This window comes from Myotis yumanensis, unplaced genomic scaffold, assembly GCF_028538775.1.
Source record: "Myotis yumanensis isolate MYYU_CA2020_CCGP unplaced genomic scaffold, mMyoYum1.0.hap1 SCAF_3, whole genome shotgun sequence".
NCBI classification, from domain to species: Eukaryota; Metazoa; Chordata; class Mammalia; order Chiroptera; family Vespertilionidae; genus Myotis; species Myotis yumanensis.
In genome coordinates, this window is record NW_027223754.1 from 162,487,965 (window position 1) to 162,503,806 (window position 15,842).

At 50.5% G+C, this 15,842-nt stretch overlaps 1 protein-coding gene across 1 annotated transcript; it reads left to right on the top strand.

The window, feature by feature from the left end:
• Positions 1-9,032: 9,032 nt before the first annotated feature.
• On the top strand, positions 9,033-15,600 carry KRT8 (keratin 8). The gene is made up of 8 exons (XM_070410177.1): positions 9,033-9,441; positions 12,065-12,273; positions 12,858-12,918; positions 13,377-13,472; positions 14,053-14,217; positions 14,458-14,804; positions 14,930-14,988; positions 15,235-15,600. The coding sequence occupies exons 1-8, from the start codon at positions 9,103-9,105 to the stop codon at positions 15,417-15,419; spliced, it is 1,461 nt and encodes a 486-aa protein (XP_070266278.1). The 5' UTR covers positions 9,033-9,102; the 3' UTR covers positions 15,420-15,600.
• The last annotated feature ends 242 nt before the right edge of the window (positions 15,601-15,842 follow it).

The window sequence follows — 15,842 nt, forward strand, 5'->3', positions numbered from 1 at the left end:
AGTGTATACAGCGATATCTTTCTACCCCTGAAGCCCTCGAGGCTTCCACATCTTCCTTTGTGTACATTGGGGTCAGTGTGGGTAGTGAACATCTGTTGTTTCTACCTGTCCAACATCTCTTCCTCGTCGTTTAGAAAATCAACTCGTTTTGCCCCCTTCTATATAGTTTGGGTGGGGTTGACCACCTCTCTCTAAGGGCTGGGCACATGATCCAGTTCAGTCAAACTGACAGTATTCTAGTCCCCTGGCCACAGTGATTGGTTCTGGGATGAGCATGTGACCTAAGTCAGCCCAATGAGAGTCAGCCTTGGAACTTTAGTGGGAAGGATTGGGAAAGAGGCATTTGCCACAGCATGGAGATGGTCTGCCAGGGAAGGCAGCTAACACAGGAAAAGAGAGTCAAGAGATGTAGGGAAAGATGGTCCTCATCTGGCTATGCCAAAAGCCAAATGCACCCCTACACTTTCTCATTGTATGAGCAAATAAGTGATTTTTTTATGTTTAAGCCTGTTTGAGTTGGGTCTCAGTCACTTTCAATCAAGAGTCCTGAGCATTAATGGGGGACAAAGGAGGATCTATGTAATACTTTCAATAATAAAGACTAAAAAAAAAGAGTCCTGAGCAATATTGTGCATGTATTTGGGTTTGGATGTTATGGCTGTGTGTGCATGGGTGCATGTTGGGTGTGCATTGAAGAGTGGTATGTACATGGCTGTGATGGGTGGGTGGGCAAGGTGAGGGTGGCACATACTCCTGTGAGTTTGCCTTGACACACACACAAACACACCACACACACACACAGAGAGAGAGAGAGAGAGAGGAAGTGACTGATTAGCTGTGAAGGTGCTGTGGGGACAGAGGTGGCATAGGCTGAGCTTGCATGGGCACAGGTTGGAGAGGTTGTTTGTTTTGGTAGAGCACTTGGCTCCTGTTTGTTCTGAGGGCAAGGGCCAAGCTTTGTATTTATATGATCACAAAACCCTTGCATATTATCATTAGCTTCCACCCTTCAGAGAAACATCCTCATTCTTTTTAGACTGAAGTCAAATTCCTTAGAATCCTTGGGTGATATAAATAATCATGACACTTTTTTGGGGATGTTTTGTGGGAGTGTGGGTGAGTCAGAAATGTCAGAAGCTGTTTAGATCAATTCCAATATCAGAGGAGGAAACTGAGACTCAGACAGGTGTGACTTGCTGAGGTGCAGCCAAATTTCAACCAGATTGAGTCATTACTTCCTTCTACTCCAGCAGCTAGAGAAGGGGTGGCAGGGCTGGCCTTGGGGCAGCTCACTTTTGAGGACACTCCCCTCCTCAGTCCTGCCTTTCCAGGGGCTGTGGTTCCTTTATGGTGGGTGATTGACCTCAGACTACATATTTATGGCTGGATAGAGGACATGGGGGTTATGGCTTTCAGCTCTGATGGATGCCTTTGATCCCTGAGCCTTCTCTCCAATGCGGGCTGGCCTTTATCTGTTTGCATCCCATTCCTTCTTGTTCCTATCTCAGCTCCTCACCTCAGAAAAACAGCTTGGTCTCCCCAAGCAGAGCTCCCCAGCCAGGGTGCCTGGTCATGTTGGCTGTGCCAAGAGTGGGCTATAACTATGCTATATACTGGGCCCATCAGCCCTCTGAGTATCTAAGTGAGGCCCAGGGCATCCATAGCCTCTGGCCTGAGCACACCTGGCCCCAAGCAGACCCTTCCATTTACCCCAGCCTGCCAAACACAAATGATCATTTCATGCAGGCGATGACTCATGACCTTGAAAGAAGAATGCCCTAAGCAATGGCTGTTTTCCTGGGTGAGGTAGGATAAGATATGGAGACCAGAGGATTGTGACTTACCCATGACTTTTCCCAATACCCCCGCCCCCATCCATGTTGGGTGGCTTTCTCTTCTGTAGCAGGCATGGAAGTGTCACTTCTCTTCACCTGGGGCTGGGTGGTCTAGTTCGTGAAAGTGGTCCCTAACCTAGGGCTCCTTGGCAAGTACAAGGTACCAGGGCACTCAAAGGTTCTTGTTCAACCCCACATGCTATAGGTTTTAAGGGGTTGTTTTTTAGACCACAAAGAGCTCCTCTTTATAAACAGAGTGCAGATTTCTCTGAGGAACTGTGACTGGGGCTTGAAAAATGGAGACTCAGAAGTTCTTGTTCCAGACAAGACCACCTTCAGGCAACAAAGTAAGAGCGCTTGCCTCAGCATCCTTCACCATTCTACCAGTTCTTCTGCCTCCTTGGGGAATCCTTGGACCAGTGCTGACACTCTGCTCCTCTGCCCATCGAAGTGTGCTGTCCTCAGTCCCCTCCTCTCAGGCCCTGCCCCTGCTACTGCCAGTTTGCTGATCTAGGACAGTCTCTGGGCTGTTAAAGCCCCTTTTCTTGCTCCCCATCATTACAATCGAAGTATGATATAGAGGTTAGGAGCCTGGAGCAAGAGCCAACTGCTGTGTGATCTTGACATGTTTTTAACCTCATCTGACAAAAATAGTGATTAGGGCACCTACTTTATAGTGTTCTTATGAAGATTAAATTATTTAATATTTGTAAGGCATTTTTGTACCATATAAGTATAATTATTACAATATTAGAATAAGTGGAATTATGTGTCTATCTCTTCCAACATACAGTGAAGGCCATAAGGACCCAGTTCCCACAGAACCTTTCCAGCTTCTGCTCAGTATATATATATATATATATATATATATATATATATGCTTAATTAATGACTTAGGACTCCTAATGGTCACTTTTCAACAGAGCCTTTCAAGATACACCTTGCCTTGGCCAAAGGAGGTTCCCACTTATAACCAAAAATTATCTCCTTAAACTTTTTAGGCTAGTACCTGATAAGCAAACGAGGAGCTGAATGAATGAGTAGGTGAATAAAATCAGGAGGGAATAAAGGCCTTGGGTCCCTGTCCCCACTCCAACCTTGGTCCTCAGGTGATCTGGCAGGAAATTCAGAACAACAGATCTCTGGACATTAGCTCCATTGCCAAGCAGCCCAGGCTTGGAGCTGGAAGGTGGGGTGGAGATAGGGACAGGGGCTATAGCTGATCCCCAAGTCCTCCCATTCCTTCCTCCTGCACTCTTGTCTGGCTACCTGAACACACCTTTAGGCAAGTGTTTTTCCTACAGTGAAGTTGGGGGTGGGGTTGCTGTGTGATTCCTTTTGAGGGCTCCTCCAGGGACCATCCCCTGGGAAATCTCTGGTGATGTCCTGCCTTCCACTTCCCATCATCCAGGTCCACCACACTGCTGTTCTCACCGCATGAGTGAGACCTGGTCAGGTCCACTCAGTGTCTGTATGTGTATCTGGCCAGTGCGGTGGAGGATCAGGCTCTGGAGACTGGCCACTATCTGTTTCCCTCCCTGAGGGGCAGGTATATTGTTCTTTGTAAGCAGGACTCTGCAGTGCTCTGGGCTTGGGGAGAGGAAGAGTGTTCCTGGAGGTCTTGGTGGTAGGACCAGAGCCAAAGTCTGGTGCTCAACCCTGGCTACATGGAGGAAACTTTCAAAAAAATGCAGATGGAGTGTGGCCTGGGTGGTTCCAATGTGCATGCTCAGACAGAGAACCAGAGTTAAGGGTAATGACTCCAACAGCTGAGCCACAGCTGCATCCTCCATTGATTGGCCTCTTCTGGTTTGGTATCAGTGGAGGTGAAGCTGTGAGAATGTGAACAGGCTGTTGGGCTTGTAGAGGATCGCAACTAGTCTTCCCAGAACGTGTCACCCAGCATGCAGATTATTTTCAGCTGACAACAGGTAAAGCCCAAGAAACCCAAGAAGAGCAGAGCTTTTCACCTCCCCCAGAGGAATTCAGACTGAAATACCTGTTCTGGGAAGGGAGCTGGATGTGGCTAGATTTGTGAGACAGGGAGGAATCTAGTCAAGTCTGTTTGTTAGACTCCTGTCTGTTCATTGTTTCGGGGTGGTCCGGGCAAATATTTGTTTACCAAATTTTTGCTCTTTCTCATCTCCCTGTGACTCACCTATTTTCCCTTTGAAGTCCCAGACCCCTACCTCCCTCTCCTTAGTCCAGAATGACATATATACTTCATTTTGCCTTACCGTCTTTGGAATTTCCACGCTTATGGGAATTTTCTGTGTATGTATTAAAAACTGGTTTTTGCCCTAGCCGGTTTGGCTCAGTGGATAGAACGTCAGCCTGGAGGACTGAAGTGTCACAGGTTTGATTTCCAGTCAAAGGCACATACCTTGGTTGCAGTCTCCATCCTGGCCTGGGTGGGGCGTGTGCAATAGGCAACCAATTGATGTGTTCCTTTGTCTCTTCCCCTCCCTTCCACTATCTCTAAAAATCAATGGAAAAATATCCTGGGGTGAGGATTAACAAAAATTTATTTTGTTACTTTTTTCCTGTTAACCTGCCTTAGGCCATTTAAATTATTCCACCAACCAGAAGAACCAAGAGGGAAACTGGGAGAATGTCCCCTCCCCCATAGGCTTATGTTTCCTTTCCTCTGCAGTAAGGCTAACCTTGCCACCTCTCCATCCATGTTCTAATAACTTCTAAGCACATTTATCAAAGTCCAAATTTCTATTCTGAGAACATTCGTGAATGTCTGACCTATGTGTAAAGCTCTATGGAGTTGGGACATGGACCGAAGGCCCTCAGAGTGAAGAGGATTTGGACATTATGTCCAAACCCCTACCTGACCTAGGAATCCTGCTGCAATGAACCCAGGGAACAGATGGCGAGGCGCCTCAGTCTCATGACTTCTAGGCACTGGCGCTTGCGGCCGGTCTAGGCAGTCTCTTCCCATGCTGCTGGTTTTAATCATCGGAGCCACCAGTAATCATAAAGAAAGATTGTCACCACTTACTGAGCATTGACTATGAACAATTTTGGCCTTGAGGCAGCGCAAAAACCAACAATCCAAACAACTTTATTATTTATGATGTGGCTTATTGATGGGTGTTCCCACCATCTGTGGCTTCCTACTTAAACTAATTGCTCTTGGTGGCTGCTCAGTGTAAACTCAGCTATTACTATGTCAACAATTTTAAACTGTCTTTTTAAAATATATATTTTTATTGATTTCAGAGAGAAAGGAAGAGGGAGAGAAAGATAGAAACATCCATGATGAAGGAGAATCATTGATTGGCTGCCTCCTGCACATCCTCTACTGGGGATAGAGCCCATCTTTTATTTTCTTTATTTTTATTGTCCGCACTATTGCAGATGTCTCCATTCCTGCCCCCCTTGCTTTTCTCCACCCAGACCCCAACCCCTTCCTTTGTCCATCACCACACTGTTGCTTGTGTCCATGGGGTAGGCATATATATTCTTTAGCTAATCCCTTCATGTCCATCTTTTTTTCTTTTTAAACCTATTTTTATTGATTTCAGAGAGGAAGGGAGATAGAAACATCAATGATAAGAATCATTGATTGGCCGCCCCCTGCACGCCCCCTTACTGGGGATCGAGCCTGCAACCTGGTCATGTGCCCTTACTGGGAATTGAACTGTGACCTCTTGGTTCATAGGTTGATGCTCAACCATTGAGCCACACTGGCAGGGCTTGTGTCTATTTTTTAAAGTGATTTCAGTGCTTTGGGGACACCACCCTGTTTATTAACCTAAAGAGGGGAAACTTCTTTTCCTTGAGGATCTAAACAAAATCTTCCCATCTATCTCCTCATCCCTATCATGGTCCATAAAGTCCCCACTTTATATATGTAGCTAATTTATGCTTTTGTGGTATCTCTCTCTCTCTCTTTTCCTTTGGTAAAAGCTTTATTGAGCTATAATTCACACACCATATAATTCAACTATTTAAAGTGCACAATACAATGGTTTTTAGCATTTTCACAGACATGTGCAATTATCAATCACAATAGAATTTAGAACATTTTCATTATCCCCCAAAAAACACTTTTTATTCTTTAGTGATTTATTTATTTTTTTAGCAATCACCTCCATTCCTTCCAGCCTGGGCAACCACGAATCTGTTTTCTTTTTTCATGGATTTGCCTATTCTGGACATTTCATATCAATGGAATTACGCAATATGTGGCCTTCTGTGATTGGCTTGCTTAACTTTGCTTAATGCTTTCAAGGCTCATCCACGTTGTAGCAAGTATCAGTACTTCATTCCTTTTTATTTCGAATAATACACTATTGTATGGATAGGCCACATTTTGTTTACCCATCCTTCAGTTGGCAGACATTTGGGCTGTTTCTGTTTTGGTTATTATGAATAGTGCTGCTGTGGATGTGGTGTCCTTGTGTCCTCAGTCCTGAGACTGAGAGGAACTCGTTCAGACCACCTTTTCCAATCACTGTGAGTGATGTAATGATACCCTGTCCACCCACCTCTGCCCACACAGCTGTCCAAGGGCTCAGGGCCTCCTGAGGGGGGCAGTCCAGTGTCTCCTCCCTCCCCTTTCTGTTCTCTAGGAAAGGCGGTTTGGGGCAGAGTCTTCTGGATCAGGCACAGTCATTGCAAACACTTTCCCTTTTGTTGGGCAGAGCACAGTGATCAGTCAGCCTTACCAGGAGTTGTACCTGCAGGCTGCCCCAGTCCGGTTGTCTCTTCCCTCACGGCTTGGCCCTCGTCCCGGGGGCCTTCCCCTTCTGCCACCACCCTGACACCTCAACCAGGGCCATTCTGGAGAGCAATGCTGGCCTCTTCTCTCCCACCGAGGCTGAGTCTGGACATGAGGGTGGGATTGGCTGGGTCTTTGAGCAACAGGGAGCTGAGAAATGAGATGCAGACACTTCTGGTCCTGGATTGTTCTGGGTTGCCCCAGCACAATGGGGCACCCCGCCCTGTGAGCTCTGACAATGGATAGTGTCCCTCTAGCTCCATTTGTTCTCACCTTAAACACAGGGCACTTCTGGAACCAGGGAACCAGGTGGGTGGTGGCGGAGGGCCTGAGAGTTCAGGGGGCTCTGGCTTGCTGTTCTGTGCTCAGGACTTCAGGTATGGTCCCTCCCCTCAGAGTCTGCCCAGGTCCACCCAGCAACGGTGTGGGGGAAGGGAAGAAGTGGGGAGCTGGTTGTCCTCTCTCCTCATAGCTGCCATACCAGTCTGACCGGCCCCTCCCTCTCTCCTTCCGCCTTCTCTGTCTTTAGTTTGGCACTGGGCCCATACCTCTCCCTTTGGTCTCTGGTAGAAGTCTCTCTGCCCTGCTAGGTGTCCATGCTTGAAGAGGAGGGGGTGGCATGCATTCAAATGACTCTTGGAAAATTGAGCATTGTTTCAAGGGGCTGGGAGAGGGCCGTGCAAACAGGCACTAACTGGATTTCCCCTTGCCTGATAGAGCGCACCAGGAGGCCAGGAGCCTGGGGAGGAGGAGAGGAGAAAAGGGGAGGGAGAAAGGGATGTGGTCATTTCATCCCCTCTGAGAGTGTCTGGATTTGTCTTTTTGAAAGAGACTTTAAAATGTGTCTTTGTCGTGTGTGTGTGTGTGTGTGTGTGTGTGTGTGTGTGTGTGTGTTGTCTGAAGGGATCTTATCTATGTGTCTGCCTATTTTGGATTTGTATCTGTCCCAGAAGGAGGGAGCTTCTGGGTCTCTCTGTCCCTCTGTAGGGGTCTATGTGCCTGTCCTTCTGGGAGCCCAGTTGTCTCTGCTGGAAAAGGATGGGGAGAAACCTGTATAACTGCCCTCCTGGTAGCTGGGCAGTCATAGTCACCCCCTTCCCTGGGTTTGGGGTTGTGGGCCACCTCGCCCTCTCCCCCAAGGGGTCTGAGTGATTGGCATTTGTTGGTCTCTCTAGTTAGAGCCACCTAGTCCCCACTTCATGCCCTGCAGGGTCTTCCAGAGAATTCAGCCCTATCATCAGGCGATTACAGCTGGAATCTCTGCCTCGGGGACCTAAACAAACCCGCCTTCCACCCACAGCCTGCCCCACCCAGCCCGCCCAGGCCTGGGGTGTCTTGTTTAGTTCCCCTTTCTCCAACCTGCAGGTGCATGCTGTGCCCCAACGTGCTCTCCTGACTCATTTGGATAATGGGTTCAGGGAGACAGGTGCAGGGACTCTTTCTTCATTTCCTTGGGCTATTTGGGGGCCTGGGAAGAGAAGGAGGGCCCAGATGGCTGCAGAATGATTCACCATCAGTCTCCCGACCCCCTCCTCCACCCCACCCCATCCCACCCCCTCCTGCCTTCCTTCCTGACTCACCCACTGGGTGCTATGGGAATGACTCCCCCAAGGAGCAGTGAGAACAGTGAAGACCCCAACACAACTCCTCTCTCCTTAGCTCCCCCCTCTCCTCTACCTCTTTCCTCTGGGACCCTCAGCAAGGCCTACAGTGTTCAGCCTGGCTCTGGGAATCCTGAGATCTTGGGAAGAAAGAGAGTACTGGGTTGTGTACCAGGAAAGTGCTGTGTTGGATCTTACTTTATCTTGTACCTACAGACCCAGACTGCCCGTGTGTGTGTGTGTGTGTGTGTGTGTGTGTGTGTGCTCATTCCACAAATATTTACCCAGCCCCTCTTGGCACTACACCAGGTGCTGAGGGTACAACAGTAACTGAGGGGAGACTAGACAAATGGTTGACCTCAGGTTCAAGAATTCAGAACCCAGTTTCCTGTCCTCCAGCCTTGGGCAGACCTTCATAGTCACTCAAAGTAGAGAGAAGAACATGGGGTGTCAGCTACTCACAGGAGACCCACATGGCAGGGATCACTGTCCTGCTGTGCTTCTCAGTCCTTGCACTGATTTCCCACAGGAGGGAAGGAGACAAGACTCAGGAGTCAGGGCTGCAGGGGCTGGGTGATCCCTGGTCAGTCTCTCTGTTACAGGGAACCTGTGCAAGGCCACCGGATTCCTGCCAGTTTCACATTCGCCCAATTGCTCTTTCCTGGGTTTCTGGGGGTGGTGCCGGAATGGGCTCCAGGGTGGGAGCAGCTCTCTGCTGCCCCCACCTGAGTCCGCCTGTAGGTGGCAGGTGTCAGGTTAGGCCCGGCCTCCTCCGGGCCTAGCCACTCAGGTACGAGGCCCACCCCCCTCCCTTTGGGCTGGGCTCTCTTTTATAAAGGGCCATGCTGTCCCCCACTTACAAGCAGCTTTTTTGGCTTCTTCTCGAATCTCCGTCAGGTTCAGCCTTCTCGCCTCCACTCCAGCCTCCACCATGTCCACAAGGGTGACCCAGAAGACCTACAAGGTGTCCACCTCCGGACCCCGGGCCTTCAGCAGCCGCTCGTACTCCAGTGCACCGGGCACTCGCATCAGCTCCTCGTCCTTTTCCCGTGTGGGCAGCAGCTACCGAGGTGGCCTGGGCACCAGCATGAGTCTGGCCGGGGGTTACGGAGGAGCTGGGGGCATGGGGAGCATCACAGCTGTCCAAGTGAACCAGAGCCTGCTGAGCCCCCTGAAGCTGGAGGTGGACCCCAACATCCAGGCCGTGCGCAACCAGGAGAAGGAGCAGATTAAGACCCTCAACAACAAGTTTGCTTCCTTCATCGATAAGGTGAGGGCTCCCCCTGCGTGGCTGGTTGGGCCTGGGGTCTGAAAAGGGTCCATGCCCTTTCTTTTGGTCGCCCTGTCCGTGGGCACATCTCCAGGCCCCACTGGCATCCTGCTGGGCTCTACGCACTCTGGCAACCCTTTCTTCCAACCTATGACTCACTCCTCCCATGCACTTTGGTTCCGGAAGGCCCCAGGGATGGGGCAGCTTCTGATTCTAAATCTTGGGGCGTCCTCTCTCCCTCACTCATCTCACCCCAACCCAAGTTCTGATCGTGGATAAAGCTTTCAGCCTGGACCAGTCCCAGCTGTTGAGCTGTCGGGTGGGAAGGGTGGGTTAGGAGGGGTGCCCCTCTTCCAGGTTCACCTTCTCTCCTAGCACTTCCCCAACAGTTTCCCAGAGGTGCCCCTGGGCATTTTTAAAAAAAGAATGAGTTTGATAGGATTTTGGGAGAAGGAACTGGTGTCTTGATCTAAACAGACAAATATTGATCGAAGCCTCCGGCGTCCCAAGGCCCGAGTGTGGGGGGCACCAGATGAGTCATCCTTGGCCCCTGCCCTGGAGCCTGCAGGGGGCGGGGCCGGGCGAGGCAGTGACCCGCCCCCTCATGGGGTGCAGGGCTGAGGCGGGGCCGTCTGGGCAACGCGCTGCTCTACCTGGGGAGCTTTTCGCGTCTGGGGTTGGGAGGGGTATGTGTGGGGACAGGGTGGGGTGACGCCAGGGGTTGGTTCCACGAAAGCCCATCCAGGATTCAAAGTCTGGGGCGTTGGACGCCCCGCCCAGGTTTCACGTCCTGTTAAGCCCCAGAATTTATGGCTGTAGATAACGTGTCTGTCTGCCAACGCCCCTCTCCCCACTCGGCCCTTGTCCCCTCTCTCCTCCCTCCCAGGCTCCACCCCAACGTCCTGGCTCCACTTCCCCAGAGGGGAGGCCAGGCCGGGTTTTGCAGCCTTGGGGGTAGGCTCCCTTAGGGGGCCCCTGGGGCCTCAGCGCGCTGGAAGGTTGGGCCCTCCCTGCTGACTGGCTCCTGGGAGGCATTGTGGGAACGGAAAGCGGGAAATACTGGGACAGATTAGCCTCTTTAGGGATTGGAGTGCCCTAGGAAGCTCAACTCCCCTTAGGAACTAGGGCTTCCTAGTTCCTTGGCTCTAAGCACCCTTGACGTCGCTTCTTGACTGCGTTCTACTAGCTCTTGAGTCCTCCCCGCAAGTAGTTCAACACTAGCTCCGAGTCCCAATTCCCGGTTCCCAGTGTCCGCCCTTCCCTTTGATGGACTCGTTTGCAGAAACTGATTTCCTCATCTATAAAATGGGCGTGAGAATACCTAAATCAGAGATTTTGCCTATTCACGTATTAACGAAGGTAGAGAGTTTAGTGGCCCTTGGCCAAATGTTATAATCACTTATTTTTCATAATTTTGTGGCAGCATGACCCGGAGAAGAAAGGAATTTACAGAGGGATTTATTGGATTTAGGCCAGACCCTTACATCAACCTTCTTTTCTAAGTCCCTCCCAATTTTAAACTTTGGGTTGATTAAGGAAGATAAATTCCTCTTCTTGGAACCAGCCTGTTACTATTTTTAAAAAATTTCCCTTCTAACATGGCTTAATCTCATCCTAAAATCTGGATTTCCTTGTGTCCAAGGAACCAGGACCTTCGTGTTGGGTTGTTTGGAGCCAAGGAGAGGGTTTCCTGGGTGTGGTGGGGTGGGGGGAGGGTAGGAGGGAGTCTTCCATTTGCAGACAGTTCAGCCCAATCCTTTGTCTTTTCCCTGGACACAGTGACTTTTGCACAGATGGGGGGAGGGGAGGGCTCCTGAAAGGACCTGGCTGAGTTCCTCTAGGCCAGTGGTTCTCAACCTTCCTAATGCCTCAACTCTTTAATACAGTTCCTCATGTTGTGGTGACCCCCAATTTCATTGTTACAAATTGAACATAATTAAAGCATAGTGATTAATCACAAAAACAATATGTAATTATAGATGTGTTTTCTGATGGTCTTAGGCGACTCCTGTGAAAGGGTCATTCGACCCCCAAAGGGGTTGCGACCCACAGGTTGAGAATCACTGGTCTAGGCCATTGCAGGCTTGAGGAGCTCTGGACTCTGAGAGGGGAAGCAATTCAAGGTTATGCAGCCCAGGTTAGTAGCAGTGTTTGGCTAAAACCAGGTCTTCTGGCCACTACTCTCCAGGCCCTAGGGCTTTTGTTTCCCTATAAGCTGTATGAGTTCCTCAAAGTCGCTCCAAATAATAATGATGATGATAATAGTAGATAATAGAACAATCTACACTTTCTTTTTCAGTCTTATATAAAGTGTTAATACTTGGCTATTTTTATTGATCTGTAATATACAATCTAAATCAAGAAGACCTATTTGTTCTGCAAAATAGTTTCTACATGACTCTCCTAGCTGTCTCCTTCCAACCATGCACCCTCATGTCCCCGCCCCAGAGTTAGAAGGACATGGCTCCCTACCCTACTCACCGTGCTGTCTCTGTTAGGTGATAGCTAACGAGCTCCCTGGGTTCAGGAGACCCACTGTTTGGGGAGTGGAACACACTGCTTGCTTCTCCCCAGATTCTGAACCCTGGTCTCAAGCAGACCTTTTCATTCCCTCCTCCTCCAGGTGCGGAGCCTGGAGCAGCAGAATAAGATTCTGGAGACCAAATGGAGCCTCCTGCAGCAGCAGAAGACGACTCGCAGCAACATGGACAACATGTTTGAGAGCTACATCAACAACCTTCGGCGGCAGCTGGACACGCTGGGTCAGGAGAAACTGAGGCTGGAAGCAGAGTTTGGCAACATGCAGGGACTGGTGGAGGACTTGAAGAATAAGTAAGCTGCCTTCCTCCGCACTACCATTTGCCCAACTGAATTCATCTGTTCTGTCAACCCCAGGGGGCCAGAGGCCTAAGACCCCATGGCCCTCCGATTTTTGGACAGTGCAGATTATATAATTAGGGTGATCATGTGACCAGGTTTTCTCAGGACAGTCTAGTTTATGCCCATTGTCCTGGCATAATTATTAGTTGCACTAACCCTCTTTTAGTCTCAGAATTGTCCAGATTTGGACAACAAATTATATGTTAATATTTACATAGTAGACCTCAGAGAGACAAGTAGTCAATAGGCTTCTGATATATATTTACAGCATTGGCCCCTTTTGTCTGAGGTCTCATCAGTCCCTGTTGCCCTCCCAATATGCCTCCTATGTCTAATCAAATGAATATTCATTGATTTGTAGATAGGTGTACTGCTCCAGGCCTCCCCACTAGCTGATGAGCAGAAGGACCAGGCCAGCCCTTGTATACCTTGCATTTCCATGAAATAAATTTTCTAGATAGTCTTGTCCCCCTAAAAAGTCTCAGGGTAACCTCCCCTTTGCCTTGGTCCTTGATTCTAAATCTTGTCCTTACCAGGTACGAGGACGAGATCAACAAGCGCACAGAGATGGAGAACGAATTTGTCCTCATCAAGAAGGTGAGGGAGTCTTCTACCTTCACCAGACACTGGAGGTTGGGGCTTAGATACTTGAACTAAGGCTTTCTGGGGCCTGTCTCTAAATATTTCTAAGTAATGGGCCAACATTTGGGTACTTCCTAGACATACAGGAAAAGTAGGCAAAAACAGAGCTAAGGAGGTGCATTTGGACAGAACTCTGGATATTGGTGCTGGGACATGGAAATGGAGGAGTAGAATTGGAGATCTAGCCGTAGCAGGCCTCCTGAAGGAGGAGTGGGAGGGGTGCTGCAGAAAACTGAGGAAAGGTGTTTGGGCTGGGGATGCAGGTGCGATGGGGCAGAGAGGCTGGCCTGGAGGATGAGGCCACCAAGTGAGGTGTGGAAGGCAATAGTTAGAATTCTAAGCTATTGGGTGCCTCTGGGTTGGGGTCCAATGTGGTCACCCAGCTCATGGTCCCCCTCCAAAACACCCCACAGGATGTGGATGAAGCTTACATGAACAAGGTAGAGCTGGAGTCCCGCCTGGAAGGGCTGACTGATGAGATCAACTTCTACAGGCAGCTGTATGAAGAGGTATGTTCTTGTTCCCCCAACCTCATCAGAGACTCCTCCCGGCCCCAAGTGCACCACAGACAAGGGCCCACCTCTGAATAATTACAGCTACTGATATTAACTCAGTATTGCTGCTCTCTAGTTCTGTCCCCGTGCATGAGTGAGGGTTGATTACCCCATTTCACAGATCAGAAAATGTGCTTAGAGAACTGAAAAAGCCTGTCCAAGGTCATCATACACAGAATGGTGACCCAATGGCCCACTCTCTCTCATGTCTTTGTTCTCAGTCTTTGGGCTTTGTGGGAGCCCACTGTGGGCTCAGCATTAGTAGCTGATATCATGAAGGGCCCAGCCCTTCTGGTTACTCCCCCAAAGACAAGTTTCCTTTTTCCTGCCCTCATTTCATCCTTATACCCCTCTAGGTTGCAGGTCTTTGACCTATTTTGCTTCTTCAGGACTTTGCCCTCTCCCAGGTCCTCATGCCCACCTGCTCCTCTCTTCTTATTGTTCCTCTAGTTTGTCCCTTAAGGAAGGCCCTTCTGCAAAAGGGGGCTCCTTGTGTGCAGGGACAGGGCCTCATCCCCTTCCCTTCCCACCATAGGAGATTCGTGAACTGCAGTCCCAGATCTCCGACACATCTGTGGTGCTGTCCATGGACAACAACCGCTCTCTGGATCTTGATGGCATCATTGCCGAGGTCAAGGCCCAGTATGAAGACATCGCCAACCGCAGCCGGGCTGAGGCTGAGACCATGTACCAGATCAAGGTGAAGAGCAGGGTCACTAAGCTGGCCTTCCCCTTCTGGCCAGTTCTGTGCTCCAGTTCATGAGCGGGGTGCAGGATTTCAAACACCACTCTGCCTGCTATGTGCTGGGACTGCCTGTGGGTGCTGGGGAGATTGGGATGCCCCCGTGCCTAGAGGTCTGGAAGAAAGCCTGCAGTGTGTGCGAGTTGGTGGTGGTGGTGGTGGGGGCACAGGGCCTTACTCTTCATGTCACCCCCACAGTATGAGGAGCTGCAGACGTTGGCTGGGAAGCACGGGGATGACCTGCGTCGCACGAAGACTGAGATTTCTGAGATGAACCGGAACATCAGCCGAATCCAGGCTGAGATCGAGGGTCTCAAAGGCCAGAGGGCTTCCCTGGAAGCTGCCATCGCTGATGCCGAGCAGCGTGGGGAGATGGCCATCAAGGATGCTCAGTCCAAGGTGGCTGAGCTGGAGGCCGCTCTGAGAAACGCCAAGCAGGACATGGCCCGGCAGCTGCGCGAGTACCAGGAGCTCATGAACGTCAAGCTGGCCCTGGACGTGGAGATCGCCACCTACCGCAAGCTGCTGGAGGGCGAGGAGACCCGGTGGGTGTGGGGGGGTGTTTAACTGGCCCTGGTACATTATCCCTGGGACCTGGGGTGAGGAGGGGTGGGTCCTGTTTTCCTGGGCCAGGAGTTGGTCCTGACATCCATGTGTCCTTTGGGTACAGGCTGGAATCTGGCATGCAGAACATGAGTATCCACACCAAGACCACCAGCGGCTACTCAGGTGTGTCCCTGCCTATACATTTCCCTCTTGTACAGCTGAGGAAGCTGGGGCCCAATCAACTGCCTTGTCCAAGGTCACATAGCTAATATCAAAGTTCTGCCCCACCCTGCTCCTGGTATTCCCGGACAGTCCTGGAGAAGTGAACCAGGGCAGTTCCCCATCCCAGGGGACTGGAGGGAGAAGGGGTCATTGGAGCTTAATGTGTGCAGGGCTCCTGTGCTCATGTGGCTGCCTCTTCCTGACCAGGTGGGCTGATGTCCCCATCTTATGGGAACCTCAACTACGGCCTGGGCTTCCAGGCCAACTTGGGCTCTGGCGGGAGCTCTGGCTCCTTCAGCCGCACCAGCTCCTCCAAGACGGTGGTTGTGAAGAAGATTGAGACCCGAGATGGGAAGCTGGTGTCTGAATCATCTGATGTCCTCCCCAAGTGAATGATGACTGCGGGCCCTCCTGTCCTCCGAGCTGTGGGCTTGGGAAGCCCCACTTGAGGCTCAGCCCGAGTCCTCGGCTCACCCTTGGGGAGGGGGACTGCCTCTTTCCCGTGCCCCCAACTAAAGCCAAATCAAGTGTTCTTTTTCCAAAATAAAGTCTCAATGGGTTCTGCCAACCCTACTTGCTGTGTGTGTAGCCCTTGCCCATGAAGTGGGAGAGATGGGTCAGGAGGCCTATCCCTGGGATCAGAAACTTTGGGGAGGGGTGGGGGTCAGAAGGAAAATATGACCTTCACACACTGTTCCCAGAGGTGTCTTTGCTGAAAGCTGGCTGAGGCCTTGGGCATTAAACAAATACCTCAAATACCTCATTTCCTTTTATCTGTGCAGCAAACCCCGGAGGTAGGCAGGGCGGGTTTCAGA